Here is a 16,415-nt window from a genome sequence, read left to right on the forward strand (position 1 = left end):
CCTGTAAGCCATTCTAATAAATCCCCTTTCTCTATATATCTATACATGTGTGTGTAATATAGATGTGCATCCAATGTATATATCTCTAAAACCAATATTTACATAATGATTCATAACAGTAGAGAAATTAGTTATGTAGTAGCAATGATAATTTTATGGTTGGAGGTCACCACGACATGATGTGTTAAAGGATTGCAGCATTAGGAAGGTTGAAAACCACTGTTCTAGAGAACCCTGACTAAAAGATGGTCTTGAACTCGTGGCAATCCTTCTGCCCTAGCCTTTTGAATATTGAGATTACATGTGTAAGCCACCATAATTGACTCTGTCGGTAAGTTTTTATTTGCATGCTTTTGTTTGGTAGTATTGACGATCAAATCTAGGACCTCATACATGCTGAGAAAATGCTTTTTCACTGATCTATAGACCTGGCCTGAAGTTCAATTTTCTGAACTTGTAACAGGCGTTCTTCTGGGCCACCAACCGTCTCCCAAATCATGATGCAGAGACTTCTTATTGGTTATGAATGCTCGGCTTTGTTGTATCCTTGTTCCACTAGCTCATAACTTAAATAAACCTGTTTCTTTCCATCCACTTTTGGCCTCAGGGCTCTTTACCTTTCTTTTGTTCGGTATGTCCTACTCCATGTCTGGCTGGCTGGCTAGCCACGGATGTCTGTCTCCCTCCCTTTCTCCCTCATTCTCTTCTTCCTTCTCTATTTATTCTCTCTGCCCTTCAGCCCCGCCTATCCTTCCTCTGCCTACCTATTGGCTGTTTATCTTTTTATTAGACTACTCAGGTGCCTTAGGCAGGCAAGGTGAAACAGAACATGTCTTTACATAATTAAACAAATGCAGCCCTGGACAGTGGTGGCGCATACCTTTAATCCCAGCACTCGGGAGGCAGGGGCAGGTGGATCTCTGTGAGTTAGAGGGAGGCCAGTCTGGTCTACAAGATCTAGTTCCAGGACAGGCTCCAAAAGCTACAGAGAAACCATGTCTCAAAAAACAAAAGAAAAAATAAACAAATGCAGTATGAACAAAAGCAACACCCTTTACATAGTTAAAGTAATACTCTGTAGCATAAACAAATGTAACACCATTTACAGTTAAAGTAATATTCTGCAACATAAAAAAATGTAACACCCTTTACACAGTTAAAGTAATATTCCCCAACATGAGCTCTTTGCAAGCTCTCTGCTATTTACTGTCAGGAAGTGGACAGCCAGGGTCTGGTCTATCTTTGACTTCCACTTTTCTGAGAAGTGTTACTCTATCTCTGACTCTCTGGAGTGGCAGTGCACGCTGCCATCTTTTTTCACACAATGCTGGCTAATTAGTGGGTGGGCACTTTGCCAAAGCTAGCCTATGCAGGATCTCTACCTCCCAGGAATTAGAGGTTGGTCCTAAGAATCCAGTCACCTGTACAGTTTGTGTGTGTGTGTGTGTGTGTGTGTTTGGTTCAAGTTCTAAATATGTAAGTCCACAATAACAACAACCACAAAAATAACTCAAAAAGAAAAAAAAAAGAAACAAACCTCTGTAACCCAGGAGGACCCCTAGTACTGGAATTATAGGCATGCAGTACCACTCCAAGATCCTGGATGATGATGATGTGAGTGTGTGTGTGTGTGTGTGTGTGTTTTATTTTTGTTGTAATTCCTGTTGGCCTTGAACTCAATGTCTGATCTTATCTCTACTTCCTGAGTTCAGGATTCTAGATATGTGCTATCAACCAGTCCTCGATAGTATGTTTTTTGTTGCTATTGTTGTTTACTTTGTTTTGTTTTTCGAGACAGGATTTCTCTGTGAAACTGTCCTGGCTGTCCTAGAACTTGCTTTGTAGATCAGACTGGCCTCAAACTCACACTGCCTCCCAAGTGCTGGGATTAAAGGCATGTGCCACCATCTTCCAGCTCTCGATAGGTTTTGAATGGAGGGAACCTATGAACATGGGTGATTATGTTTTATAGGATATGGATTGTAGAATTTGAAGTTTTAGAGAGATACATGATGAAATAGGGGAGCTAAATGTGGTGACACACACCTGTCATCCCAGTACTCAGGAAGCATAGGCAGGAGGATCAGGAGGATGGAGAGGTTCAAGACCAGCCTGGACCACAAAACAAACCCCAGGCCCAGCCTGCCCTGTATATTAGCATCCTTGGAGAGAGAGAGAGAGAGAGAGAGAGAGAGAGAGAGAGAGAGAGAGAGAGAGAGAGAGATACAAAGGAGAGAATGTCAGGGGTTTGTCCCACCCTTTTTCAGGTGCCTTCATGTTCTGGAGGCAGCGAGGCAGGAATGACTGCAGTCCAAAGCCTCTAAAAGGGAAATCCTGTCTACTACATTTTATTTCAAATCTTTGGGAAGGCTTTGCTTTTCTTAACCTTTGGGTCACATGCTCACCTGTTAAGGAATGGTGACCTGTTTTATCAAAACTTTCTTGAAGAAAAAGATTATGTACTAAAGCTCCACGCGTGGGGCACAGTACTGGATCTCGAAGGCAACAGAAGGGACAGCAGGAGACAGGAGGTCATGCAAGGAAATGTTTGCACTGAAGAGGCACAGCCATTCTCCTGGCATGTGCCTACCCTACAGGACCATACAAAACGTCTCTAAGCAGGTTGGAAGAGACAGTCCATCAGAGGCAGGAATGAAGAGTGGATTGGCCCAGCCTCTTTCTGCCTGTCTCATTTCCCACAGACCAGTTTGTCTCAAGGGTAGCTGAGTCCCTTGAAGCAGGCAGCTTTCACTGGTTGGTCTTGCAGCTGCTCCAGAAGTCACATCCCATGGTCTGTGAGGTAATGTGCTACCAGGATATAGAGGTTTCAGAAGAAGGTATAGACTCTGTTTTTTCCAAGGTGACCTCAGGTAGCAAGCACTGGTGACTCTGAAGAAAGTAAAATGAGGTAAATTTTTGAAAAGTGTGGGTGGGGAGGAATTAAAAAATCTCATCATGGAAGCTTAATTTTGTTTTATTTGGGTGAGGGGGGTGCAGGGGTGGAGGGCAGATGTGGAGGGACGGGGAATGAAAGTGATCAAGAAATATGATGTAAAAAAACATGGAATAAATGCATTTTGTTAATAATAAAATAAAATGTAGGTCTCTATCAATATGATTGGTCAGATGAAGTCATGTGCCTGCTCTTGCTTGGGATAAGCCATAGTACAAAGAAGATGGATGCTTAAAAGAAATCTCACACTAGCTCAGAATTGAGTATAATAAAGGGCTATTTATTTAGGGGTAGATTCACAGATCACCTTCCTCTGCACGAATGGGGAATAGAAACCAAATCCAGCAGCCAGAAGAGAGAGAGGGAGCATGCACTTTACCTTGGCATTTATAGTATAAGAGACCACGCCCAAGTGGGCTGGTATCTTAAAGGCCATTAGCTGAAGAAGCTTGCACAGCACCTCCCCCTTTTGTTTAAATAAAAGAGTTCCAAACCCAATACAAAACTATATACACTAGGAACAGATATCAAGTATAAAATTAGAATTACAACCAGCATAAACAATGTTAAGCAAGGAACATATTCTAAATGTTTTAATAAACATTCTATCCTAAGGAGTCTAAGTCTTGTATCGGAAATGGCTTGGCTAGATCATAAGAGGAAAGTATCTATGACTATCTAATCTTCAATTCCATTGAAGGCCCAAGAAGGAAGATAATATTACTTGAGTAGGCAGGAAGTGCAATCAAGCAGCTTCCAAAATGTGTAGTGGATGACAGAGACAACTGGCTATCTGAGCAATCTCTACCAAAGTCTCATCTACAATGTTGAAGCAACCAACTTTGGATAAGGTCTTGAGTAACTGACAGACCATTTTCAGAGACAGGAAAATTTTCAGAACCATCTTACCCTGTCTTGGCAAGGTTTGGCAGTCTTGTATCCTGCTTGTCCAATCTGGACACCATGCACTTTGTCAGTGGTGGAGGCATGGGCAGTTCCTTGCCCAAAGGTCAGTTGTGCCAAAAACAAAAACAAAAACAAAACCCAAAAAACAACAAAAAAAAACAACAAAAAAAACAAGCTCCCAGTGGAGTGTCTTCGGTGCCCAACATTCTCTTGGGAATAGATTGGTGCTGCCAGGAGCAATAGTGTCTCACATCAACAGAACCCTAAGTTATTTAAATGCCATGTTCTACAGATCTTTTAATTGGTTGACTATTACCTATTTATGCAGAATACAATCTCTACGCATCTAATTAGTCTGACTATAAAAAACACGAATGACTGTTGACCTATAATACTACCTATATAGTTTAAAGATTGAGACTTGGGCTGGAGAGATGGCTCAGTGGTTAAGAGCACTGGCTGCTCTTCCAGAGGCCCCGAGTTCAATTCCCAACAACCACATGGTGGCTCACAACCATCTGTAATGAGATCTAGCGCCCTTCTCTGGCGTACAGGCATAAATGGAGGTAGAATGTTGTATATCTAATAAATAAATCTTAACAAAAAAACTAAGACTTCATATCAGAATATTAAAGATCTTTAAACAACCATACAGTAAACAAGGACAATGACATCAAAATGCAAACAATGTATAAGGATCTTGATCAGAGGTAGAAATATATAATGCAATATGATGAATATATCCTAAAAGTTGTATCAATATACAGAATGTTGGGCTGGAGAAATGGCTCAGTGGTTAAGAGCATTGCCTGCTCTTCTAAAGGTCCTGAGTTCAATTCCCAGCAACCACATGGTGGATCACAACCACCTGTAATGAGATCTGGTGCCCTCTTCTGGTCTGCAGACAGAATATTGTATACATAATAAGTAAATAAATAAATATTTAAAAAAATATATATATACAGAATGTCTTAAACAGAGGTAGAAACATGCACGCACACAATCTGACAAAATAATTTTGCATAGGTATGCAAATATTGTAAACAGGAATAAGAGCACATTCAATATAACAAATATAATTTAAACTTGTATCAATATACAAGAATCTATACCAGTGTAAATTATCCATAAATAATAGCTTGCAAGTATTCACTCTATTACTCACGATACACTAATCTATCTATTATCCCATTCAATTTTACTTCTTTTTTTTTTGAGATCTCTGGGCCTACATAATTTCCACCCCAACCCCCAACCCTATGAGTAATAATCAACCCCTAAATGGTGTCCCTAACACTTTGTTGGGAGAGGGGACGGCGTCTTCTATAACTGCTTCTAGCTGCCATGGGGGCAATATTCTTTCTATGGGATCCTGTAAAAGTAAAATGATGGTTAAATTTTACAATTACTGTCTGGTATAATTGCAAATAGTCTCTGAGTTTTTATAGGGTTTTTCTGAAGTTCTTACTTGTAGTTCTGGCCAAAACACTGGTACCTAAAACCCAGTCTCATAGCAGAGCTATCAGCATCATGACATCGTATCGATCAGGTGGAGTTGTTGTGGGGCCCCATCTTCTTCCTGGGAAGCTTCAAAGATTACTGCAGAAAGCTATTGTTCACTGTGGAAAACTTAAACATTATTCACATGGACATATATTCAATGAAAGATATGATATAGACAAAATGGGCATGGAGAAACATAAAATATTTCCTTAAAATCTATCTATCTTCTTTCTGTCACATACCAGACTCCTGATATGAAACAGAAACTCTGAATTTTTCTTTTAACAATATGCTTGGATTAAGAGAAGGATAGCTCCAAAGCCATTTATTATATATATTATAAAATAATGAAATTCTTTTTTTTAACCCCTAGATGACCTGTCCTCATAAGCCACATTCCATTTTGCTTGGTGATCCTTTCTGGATAGTTATTTTCATCTTTAGGCATCCAAACATACAGGATCTCTTGACTTTTTGAAGATGTGTTTTTTCCTGCAAAGACAAGAACAGACCCTGCCCCAACCTTTATGAGGTTTTCTTACCACCTATATGGTTGTCACCATTATGGATGAGCTGTCATTTCTCTTTCTCAAGAGATTTTTCTTTTTCAAAGCAAATCTTTACTAATTTTGATGGTATCCATAACTTTTCTTCTCCTGTGGAAACAAGAGCAAAACCCCTTCCCCAACACAGCACACCTCCTGGTTTCCATTGTGACGTCAACACATCCTTAAAATAGACTTTAATTCAGAAGTTTTTTTCTATTATCCATTGTCTCTCTGCAGCCATTGTTACTTTCTCATTAGCATTAAGAAAATTAAAGTTTGTCGGGCAGTGATGGCGCACACCTTTAATCCCAGCACTCAGGAGGCAGAGGCAGGTGGATCTCTGTGAGTTTGATACCAGCCTGGTCTACAAGAGCTAGTTCCAGGACAGGCTCCAAAGCCACAGAGAAACCCTGTCTTGAAAAACAAAGAAAAAAAAAAAAGAAAATTCAAGTTAATAAAGCATTATGCAATCTAGTTCCCTTTCTGTTTGTTGAGCATATCCTTTATAGTTCAATTTGATCTTTCTATAACTGCCTGACCTGTAATATGCCTTATATTATAATAAGCAAAAACTGTTTCATTTTCTTAGACACATATGCCGGACCATCGTCTGCCTTTATTTGTGCAGGTATACATACCACATGATGGTCATAACTTCTAATAAATGCTTGATTACTGAATCAGCTTTTTCTGAACTCAAGGCAGTTGTCCATTGAAAACCTGAATAGTTTCTCTTCTGTTAAAGTCCATTGTTTAACCCATATTTGTTTCTCAATCATTTTGAAGGCAGGGTTGTTAGTACTTCTGAAGGTTTGCTAGCTGCTTTGTGTTCTTGTACAGCTGAATGGCTAGGGACCTTTGTCTATAATACCTTATAATATTCTTTGTCTATAATACCTTATAATATCCTTCCCAGAAAAATTAGTTTTGGGGACCGCAGGAATGCTAATCTGGGTATTCCATTGCTGCAATAAATTACGACCCTATAAATTCACTGCAATATTAGCCACATATGGCCTCAGTCTTCCTCTCTGTCCTTCTGGCCCTATACATTCAACCCATCTAGTACTTTGTTTCTCTTGAGAGAGGGTTCCAATTCCTAGAAATTGAACATTTGCCCTTTGAAGAGGCCGATTTGGATGCCAAGATTCTGGGGTAATGATACTCACATCCACACCTGTGTCTATCAACCCCTCAGTTACAATGTCGTTTATACACACTCTTAGCTTTGGTCTTTCATCGTTTATAGAAGTCTGCCAAAATATATGTTTCCTATTTCCTACTAGTTTTTGATTCATCCTCCGTGTCTATTCCATCATCCAGAACAGTATGATTTTTCACAGTAGGCACTGGATTTTTTAATTTTCCTGATGAGACATGTTTTTCACAGTGACCGGGAATATGCACTGATGAGGCTAAATCCTGTCCTTGTACGTTCTGCCTCTGCTCATTAGTTTTGATAAATTCCTCAGTCTTTTCTAATCGTTTTTCTACAGACTTTCGTAAAGTCTGAATCTCCTGTCCAGTTTTCTGTTCTAATGACCTCACTGAGGATTCCAAGGTATGAAGTTTGTCCAGTAAAGGTAACATCTTATCTGTAAACATAATTTTGATGCCATACATATTATCTTCCTGGAGAGATACCTTATCCATTAATTTATCATAAATTTTCAACACATTCCGATTATTAATTTCAGAAGCATGAATTCTTTCAGATAATGTCTCAATATCCTCCGACATTGACTGAATTTTGTCTGTCAAATTAATGGCATCTCTCTCCAAAGTGTTGATTTTTCCAACTAGCTGTTCATTACTAGTCTGTAAAGACTGTATCATTTCTAAAGGTGTCTCATTCTTGTCTCTGTTATTAAACCATTTTCTTAACGAGATAATATGAAAAACAAGACTAATTTCTAGAATCAAATAAAGGGATGTATAAGGAAAATCACATGAGACTTGCAGAATACCATCCATAACATAAGCAAAATAATTATTGAACTCCTGGATAATTATGTTACTAGTCATTTTTGTAGTTTTTCAGATCTTATTTGTCATAAGGCAATTACAGTGAATTGGAGTAGGTGTAATGCCGTTATCGGCCAGCAGGTGTCTCAGTTGCAGCCGAGTGGCCGAGAGATGCAAACAGCGCTGCACAATCCCGGTTTGGTTTATGGCGTGTTAAACACTGAAAAATATGCTTTGTTTAACAAATTATGAGAAGCTATTAAAAACAATCAAAGCTATTCCGAGAGTTGGTGGCCAGAAAAGTGGAAGCCCAAGGCTTTCCGTCAGTCGCTAGTTGCGAATGAACCACAGCGGTGTGTGGATCACGAGTAGGGGTGAGCAGCCACGCGCTACGTCTGAGTGCCAGTCGGAGCCAGGGCGGGAAGATTTCGTGCCCAATGCACCATGCAGCTGGTAAACCCGGCGCGCCGGGATGGGGAAGGGGTCCCAAAAAAAGGTGAACTGGTCCTCACAATGGGTCACCAGATCAAGATGGACACTAAAAGGAAATCCTACACTAGCTCAGATTTGAGGGTTATTTATTTAGGGGTAGACTCACAGATCGCAGTCCTCTGAACGAACTGGGAACAGCAACCAAATCCAGCAGCGGGAATAGAGAGAAGGAGCTTTACCGCGGCGTTTATGGTATAAGAGACCACGCCCAAGTGGGTTGGTATCTTAAAGGCTATTGGCTGAAGGAGCTCCCATAGCAGAACAATTACGGAAGAAAGCTTCCCAGTCTGGCTCTCCTCAGGTCATTACATGCTCAGAAGGCCAGAGGCCAAGACAACATGATGAAAGAAAACCATCAAAACAAAACAAAACAAATCAAAACAAAACAACAACAACAACAAAAAAACCGCCTGTGAGAGGAAAGGGGGCGTGAACTGGGGGAAGATTGGGGGGGCTGGGGAAGGTTGACCCTGAGTGAAGGACCGAGGGAAAGAAGATGTTTAGAGGGAACCGTCTAAATGGCAATGTGGTTGTAGAAAATGGTTGGTGAGGGTACTGAGGAGTCCTTGAGTCAAAGTAATCCATCAGAAAAGTACTGCTTATTCTGGGAACAACAGCCTGTGGGGAGGAAGGCCTCAGAGTAAGGGACAACGGATTTCAGAGCTCTGTAGTTGCCTGTTGAAAATTACAATTCCCTCCGGGCTGTGGTGGAGGCAAGGGCAGGGGCAGGCGGATCTCTGTGAGTTCGAGGCCAGCCTGGTCTACAAGAGTTAGTTCCAGGACAGGCTCCAAAGCTACAGAGAAACCCTATCTCGAAAAACCAAAAAAAGAAAAAAGAAAATTACAATTCCCGTAGCCAGATTTGTGAGAGTTACGTTCATGTGGCTTTATACCCTCAGAGACCGGGATTGACAGAGGTGCAGGATGACTCTACAACCTAAAAAGGGTGGACGTAGGGGACTAGAGTGTGCTAGCCATGTGAAGACGCTCATAACAAGTTCTAGGTGAGCCTGGGCTACATGCGACCCTGTCTCTAAAAAGAAAAAAAAAAGCAAGTGGGTGGTGGTGGTGCATGCACTTTGGAGACAGAGGAGGGTGGATTTCTGTGAGTTCAAGGCCAGCCTGGTTTGCAAGAACTAGTTCCAGGACAGGCTCCAAAACTACAGGGAAAAACCAAAAAGAAAGAAAGAAAGGAAGGAAGGAAGGAAGGAAGGAAGGAAGGAAGGAAAGAAGGAAGGAAGGAAGGAAGGAAGAAAGGAAGGAAAGAAGAAAGAAAGAGGGGAGAGAGAGAGAGAGGGGAAGGGGAAGGAAGGAAGGAAAGAAGGAAGGAAGGAAGGAAGAAGGGGTTTGTCATCAGTTTAAAGGGCAAAGGGATGTCAGTTGTGTATCGCAACAACAGGTGCCTGTTCCACAGCTTACAATCTGCTTGTAATGAAATGCCACAGGCTTTAACGTTACAGACTCATCCTCCATCTGGAGACTACCTACCATTGTTCCAGGTGTGAAATATGAGAGTTGGACCACCACCCTGATTTGCCTTCTGTCCCTTGTCCCCTCAATAGTCATCAATAGTCAATCCCTTTCAATCCCACCGCAGTAATAGCCCCTTCTGCATCCCCCTCTGCATCCATACGCTCTCCCTGTATTCTCAGTGCTGTTAGTGCATTCGGATCCTCATCACATCTTGCCCCAACTGATCACGCTAGTCCATTGACTCTGGCTTCTGAAATGTCTTTAAACATAGTTTTGACTAGATTACTCTCACTTCTAGAAAAACTTATATTTGGAATGTTAAATGGTCTAGACACTGAAAAATAGTAAGATACTTATTCAAAACAGTTGAACATAGGCTTGTCATATAATTCAGCAAGATCACTTGTAGATACACACCCCAAAAGAGATGAAAGGACTCCCAACACTCACTATGCTACGTTTTATGGTGGTTGTCTTGAAACAGGGTCTCATTCTGTAGCCCAAACTGGCCTTGAATTCACAGAAATCCTCCAGTCTCAGCTTCCCCAGTGTGAGCTACCACACAGTGTGTACACTGGTACTTAAAGCAGTATTATTCATAACATCCCAACAGTGAAAATAAATAACTGGATGAACTAAAAAACAAACTGTACTGTATTCACACATTAAATAAAATGTTTAATATAAAAGAGAAACATGGTTACCAAGAGTGGAGGCACACACTTTTAATGCCAATATTCTGGAACTAGAGAGGATTTCTGTGAATGAGACCAGCCTGGTCTACATGAGAAGTTCCAGTCCAGAGTTACATGGTGAGAGTCTGTGGAGAAGAAGGAAAAGAAGACAACCAGAGATGGTGACACAATCCTGCAATCCCAGGCAGAGGGACTGAGAGCTTGAAGTAAGCCTAAATCACATAGTGAATTTAAGAATAGCCTGGGCTGGGAGAGAAATCAGTGGATGAAACCCTGGCTAACACACTGCAAACATAAGGACCAGAGTTCAAACCCCAGTACCATTATAGGTATGGAAGCATACCTCTAATTCCAACACTTGGAGGGCAGAGAAGAAATCCCTGAAACAAGCTGGCTAGACTTAATAGTATTTTTTTCTTTTGAGACAGGGTTTCTCTCTGTGGCTCTGGCTGTCATGGAACTCACTCCGACATCAGATTCACGGAAATCCATCTGCCTCTGCCTTCTGGGATTAAAGGTGTGTTAAAGGCATGTGCCATTACTGCCAGGAGATTTACAAGTCTTAGCAGTGAGCTCTGGGTCCAAGTGAGGGGCCCTAGATCAACGAACAATATGGAAAGTGAACAAAGACCTTGCCTAGTGTCAGTCTTAGGCCTTCACATGCATACATAGCTAAATACACACATACACACACACACACACACACACACACACATACACACACACACACTCAAACATACATTTCACACACAGACACACCAGAAAAACAAAAGAAGCAAATCCCTACATCAAAACAAAACCAACCAACCAAATAATAGAATTCTTCAAAAACAAAGAAAAACCTCGAAATAACTTAAAACAAAAACCCAACCAACAAAAATCCATGACTAACTCTCCCTAGCAGGGAATCAAACCTCAGTTTGACTATAATATATCTTTACATGTGATTACTTCCCTCAATGGAGCCCTCAGTTCCTACAATTGCTTATAGCCAGCTAGCTATACACGGTGGGCTGTTCAGCAATTCTTTTCATTTTCCAAGACCTAGTTCAGTCACGTCCTTGCTAGTCTTACCTGAGTTCCCGCCACTATTTCATATCAAATGACTGTAATTTCGCTCTCTTTTTAAAATCCCAACTGCCCATCACTTTATTCCTCTGTTTTCCTCTCAGATCAAAGGCAGAGCACCGTGAAAGGCAGTGGTTTCAGAGTCCATCTGGCCGTCTTCCAGACAGGCCTCTCTGGAGTGCTTAGAACCTTAAGGAAGTTTCCAGGGCCCCAGAGTTGATCTTTAACTTTTTCAGACTCAGAAGCCTGATGTTTACACTGATTAGAGAGTGGAACAGTCTCTGTATTGGGGAACTTTGATAGTCACACATTCACAGAAACTGTTATTTATATAAATCAGAATCTGATTTGTAAAGCAAAAATACAAGGTATTTTTGTTTGTTTTGCTTTTGGTGGCCCACACCTGCAGTTTTAGCTACTCGGGAAACTGAGGTGGAGGATGTCCTTGAGCCCAGGCATTTGAAGACCATGTGGGCAAGAGTGAGACACCACCTCAAATAGATGTTTGCTGGGCCAGCATGCAATCACATCAGGAAAGCATGTGTGATGACTGTTCTTGGACGTCAACTTGACTACATCTGGAGTTAACTAAAACCAGGTGGCTCGGTGTACCATACCTGGAAAGGATTTTTACTGATTGAATCTTTTGAGGTGGGAAGATCCACCCTAAATCTGGCTCCACTTTCTGGTGGCAGCCTATGTGAGGGAAGCTTTTGCTCTTTGCCTGGTTGCCCTCTGGTTGGCCCTTTACTTGCATTCGAGCCTACTTATTTGGGATTCAGATATATACTGAAAACCAGCTGAGACAACCAGTTTTTTAAACTGAACAACTACTGGATTCTTTCTGTTGGGAGACAGCATTATCGTACTAACTGGACTACAGCCTGTAAGCCACTCTAATAAAATATATGTGTATATATATATATAATGTGTATATATACATACACACACATATAAAATATGTATGTCCAATGCTAATGTTACTGTCTTGGTTTGGGTTTTTTTATTTGTTTTGGCTTTAGTTTTTCGAGACAGGGTTTCTCTGTGAAACAGCCTTGGCTGTCCTTTAACTCATTTTGAAGACCAGGCTGGCCTCCAACTCACAGAGATCTGCCTACCTCTGCCTCCAGAGAGCTAAGATTAAAGGCCTGTGCCACCACCGCCGGGTTTAGTTTTGGTTTTTATTGCTGTGAGAAGACACCATGACCATGGCAACTCTTATAAAGACAACATTTAATTGTGGTGGTTTGCTTACAGTTTCAGAGGTTCAGTCCATTATCATCATGGCAGGGAGCACGGCTACATCCAGGCAGACATGGTGCTGGAGGAGTAGCTGAGAGTCCTACAGCTTGCAGGCAACAGGAAATTGACTTATTGGGCAATATCCTGAGCAAGGAAACCTCAAAGGCTGCCCCCACAGTGATACCTTCCTCTAACAAGGCTATATAAGTTCCAATGAAGCCACACCTCCTAATAATGCCATTCCCTGTGAGATTATGGGACTCAATTACATTGAAACCACCACAGTTACCTTCTGGGACTACTTTGGCTTGAAATATCACTGTTGATCAAGCCCTTTGACTCAAAAAATCTCTCCAAATGGTATAATCAGATCACTGGACAAAACCGATTAAGCCTCCGTTTCTTAAATTGTATTATTCACACTTGCCTTCCTTGAGAATCTTCCCACATGACTTGACCAGAGTTTGTTTTGTTTTGTGATCATATCTGCAAATGAGCTCTTGGCTTACTCCCAGAGAGAGCTGTGGCAGCAACGAAAGAAATCGCAGTGACTTATAAGAAGGAAGATTTATTTCTTGCTCAAATGACATTATATATATCATATACATTAGCTGTGACTCTGCTCATTTTCATTCTTGGAGAAGCAGATTTATTTGTGATGTGCTTCAGGGGAAAACTAATAAGGCAGGAGCATGTACACTTCATATATTTCTTCTCAGAAGGGTTTCATGCCAGCACTTGGGAGGTAGAAGTAGGAAGGTCAGAAGTTCAAGATTATCTTTGACAATATTGCAAGTTCAAGGCTAATCTGGGTTACATGAATCCCTATCTCCCCTCACACTTCCAGTCCTGGGCCAAAGACCCTGTGCAGACCAGGTAAGAACTAGGCAAAAAACTCTGCTACTTAGTTGCATCTCCAACCTTCAGTTCATATTTCCTTGATCAAAACAAGGCTAAATTGGTGTCAGATGCCTGGTACTAGAGAGGTGGAGACAAAAGAGTTCTGGCCTCGTTTCAAACAAAACAAAACCAAGCTGGGCTTTCCATCTTGGGCCCGGCAGAATGGCTCCCGCAAAGAAGGGTGGCGAGAAGAAGAAAGGCCGTTCTGCCATCAACGAGGTGGTAACCCGAGAGTACACCATCAACATTCACAAGCGCATCCATGGCGTGGGCTTCAAGAAGCGTGCTCCTAGGGCACTCAAAGAAATCCGGAAATTTGCCATGAAGGAGATGGGGACTCCAGATGTACGGATTGATACCAGGCTCAATAAAGCCGTCTGGGCCAAAGGAATAAGGAATGTTCCATACCGTATCCGGGTACGTTTGTCCAGAAAACGTAATGAGGATGAGGACTCACCAAACAAACTCTACACATTGGTAACTTATGTGCCTGTTACCACATTCAAAAATCTACAGACAGTCAATGTGGATGAGAACTAACCTGCTGAATCTCAAATAAAGTTGGAGAGTTGCAAAAAAAAAAAAAAAAAAAAAAAAACCAAGCTGGGCTCCATATCTCAGGCACGTAATCTAAGCACTTGGGAGGTAAAGACAGGATGATCAGCAGCCTGAGGTTATCCTCAACTACACAGCAAGTTAGACAGCAGCCTGGGATACTTGAGACCCTATCTGAAACCAAGCAAATAAAAACCAAGACAAAAATCCAGGCTGGGGAGATGGTTCAGTGGGTAAAGTGCTTGCCTTGCGATCATGAAGACATGAGTTTGAATTCTCAGTACTTGTGTAAAAGCCAGACATCGTGGTGCACATCTGTAATCCAGCATAGGTGGAACAGAACTAGATCCCCTGAGCTTTCTAGCCAGTCACTCTAGCTCAACTGATGGACCTCAAGATCCAGGAGAGAACCAAGGGGGAAAGCCACGGAGGAAGGCACACTGACTTCTGCATGCATGGGAGTATGTATGTTTACATGAACATGTACACAGATGTACATGTCACAAATATACAAATTTTAAAGTTTTTAAATTAAAAACAAACAACAAACACATCTAACAATCTAGCCATCTAAACTTCGAAACAAAGTCATACTTACTGATTAAGGTTTGAAGTGCAAAGCCCTAGGAACTTGCCACACTGGAAGGACTTTAGAAAGGAAGGCACGAGGACTATGGATAACAACCCAATCCAGAGCAAGGACTCATATTCATCCCATGTTCCTACTGTATTGTTATCAGTTATACTACTGACCATGAAAATACCAAAATACTTTAGTGATACCGAAATACTTTAGTGCTGGCAAATAGCTCTGTTCCCTGCTAACTTCCCTTCCCTATACTCCCCAGCAACATAATCCTATGAAACCAGCAAGTGAAGGGTTAAGAAGCAGCACAGGGTATCTTTAGGATCCTAAATGGACTCTCCCTTATCTCTCTTCTACCATTTATGTGCTTCTCTTCTACCATTTATGTGCTATGGCTCTAACCCCGGGTGCTGTGCACAGTGAATACATGTTTTATCATGGAGCTACATGCCCACTCTAAGTGGACTTCTTTTTATTATTGTTGTTGTTGTTGTTGTTATTATTATTGGTTTTCTGAGACAGGATTTCTCCGTAGCTTTGGAGCCTGTCCTGGAACGAGCTCTTGTAGACCAGGCTGGTCTAGAACTCAGAGATCCGCCTGCCTCTGCCTCCCAAGTGCTGGGATTAAAGGCGTGTGCCACCACTGCCTGGCTACTTTTTATTATTTTTAATTAATTATATGTGTCTTTGTGTGGGTATGTGCAGGCTACCCAAGAAGTCCAGAGGAAGGCATTGGATTCCCTAGAGCTGGAGTTACAGGTGGTTGTGAACTCCCCCATGGAGGTTGGGAACTGAACTCAAGCCCTCTGCAAGAGACCAGTTTACAGTCTTTTTTTTTTTTTCCCAAGAGAGGGTTTCTCTGTGTATCTCTGGTTGTCCTAGAACTTGCTTTTGTAGACCAGGCCTGCCTCTGCCTCCCGAATGCTGAGATTAAAGGTGTGCTCCACCACTGCCCGGTCAGTCTTAACCACTGAGCCATCTCATCAGCCCCTGTAAGTGGACTTTTCTGTTTGGCCAGTGCTCCAACATTATTTCTTTTCTTTTTCTTTCTTTTCTTTCCTTTTCTTTTCTTCTTCTTCTTTTTTTTTTTTTTTTTAAGACAAGGTTTCTCTATGTAATAACCCTGGCTGCCTTGGAACTCCTCTGTAGACCAGGCTGGCCTTGAATTCACAGAGATCCACCTGCCTCTGCCTCCTGAGTGCTGGGATTAGAGGTGTGCATCACCATCGCCCTACTGTATTATTTCTTAACGAGGTAGCTGTTGACTGATTTCCTCTCCTACATAGACTTGGATTTAGTATAATTCTAGGAGCAACCTAAATGTCAGGCTCTGAAGGGACATGATCTGCAGCCCCTACACACTGTCCATACTTGATTACAGTATAATAAATAATCTCTAATTATTTGATCTGTTTCATGCACAGTTTTCACAAACATAACTTTCTAATAAATACTGGCAAACCTATCAGGTTTTTCTTTGTTTAGCTAAAGTTATTTCTCTATATCAACCTCCTTGCCCTTTAAACATA

General features: G+C 41.5%; 1 protein-coding gene and 1 long non-coding RNA gene across 2 annotated transcripts; one reads left to right on the plus strand and one right to left on the minus strand.

Annotated features, from left to right (window-relative positions):
* Positions 1 to 3,212: 3,212 nt before the first annotated feature.
* Positions 3,213 to 8,674, minus strand: LOC148122686 (uncharacterized). The gene is made up of 2 exons (XR_015737503.1): positions 5,328 to 8,674; positions 3,213 to 5,231 (listed from the first exon to the last, which is right to left on the minus strand). It is a non-coding gene; the product is annotated as an uncharacterized LOC148122686 (long non-coding RNA).
* Positions 8,675 to 13,885: 5,211 nt separating this feature from the next.
* On the plus strand, positions 13,886 to 14,287 carry LOC148122687 (large ribosomal subunit protein eL31). The gene has a single exon (XM_087904652.1). It carries the CDS (start codon positions 13,908 to 13,910, stop codon positions 14,283 to 14,285), a length of 378 nt encoding a protein of 125 aa, XP_087760778.1. The 5' UTR covers positions 13,886 to 13,907; the 3' UTR covers positions 14,286 to 14,287.
* The last annotated feature ends 2,128 nt before the right edge of the window (positions 14,288 to 16,415 follow it).

Source organism: Myodes glareolus, chromosome 3 (assembly GCF_982192425.1).
Source record: "Myodes glareolus chromosome 3, mMyoGla1.1, whole genome shotgun sequence".
In the NCBI taxonomy this organism is placed as follows: Eukaryota; Metazoa; Chordata; class Mammalia; order Rodentia; family Cricetidae; genus Myodes; species Myodes glareolus.

What these genes read in the sequence shown, in the direction of transcription:
- LOC148122687 (XM_087904652.1), top strand. Translation starts at nt 13,908, where the DNA reads ATGGCTCCCGCAAAGAAGGGTGGCGAGAAGAAGAAAGGCCGTTCTGCC.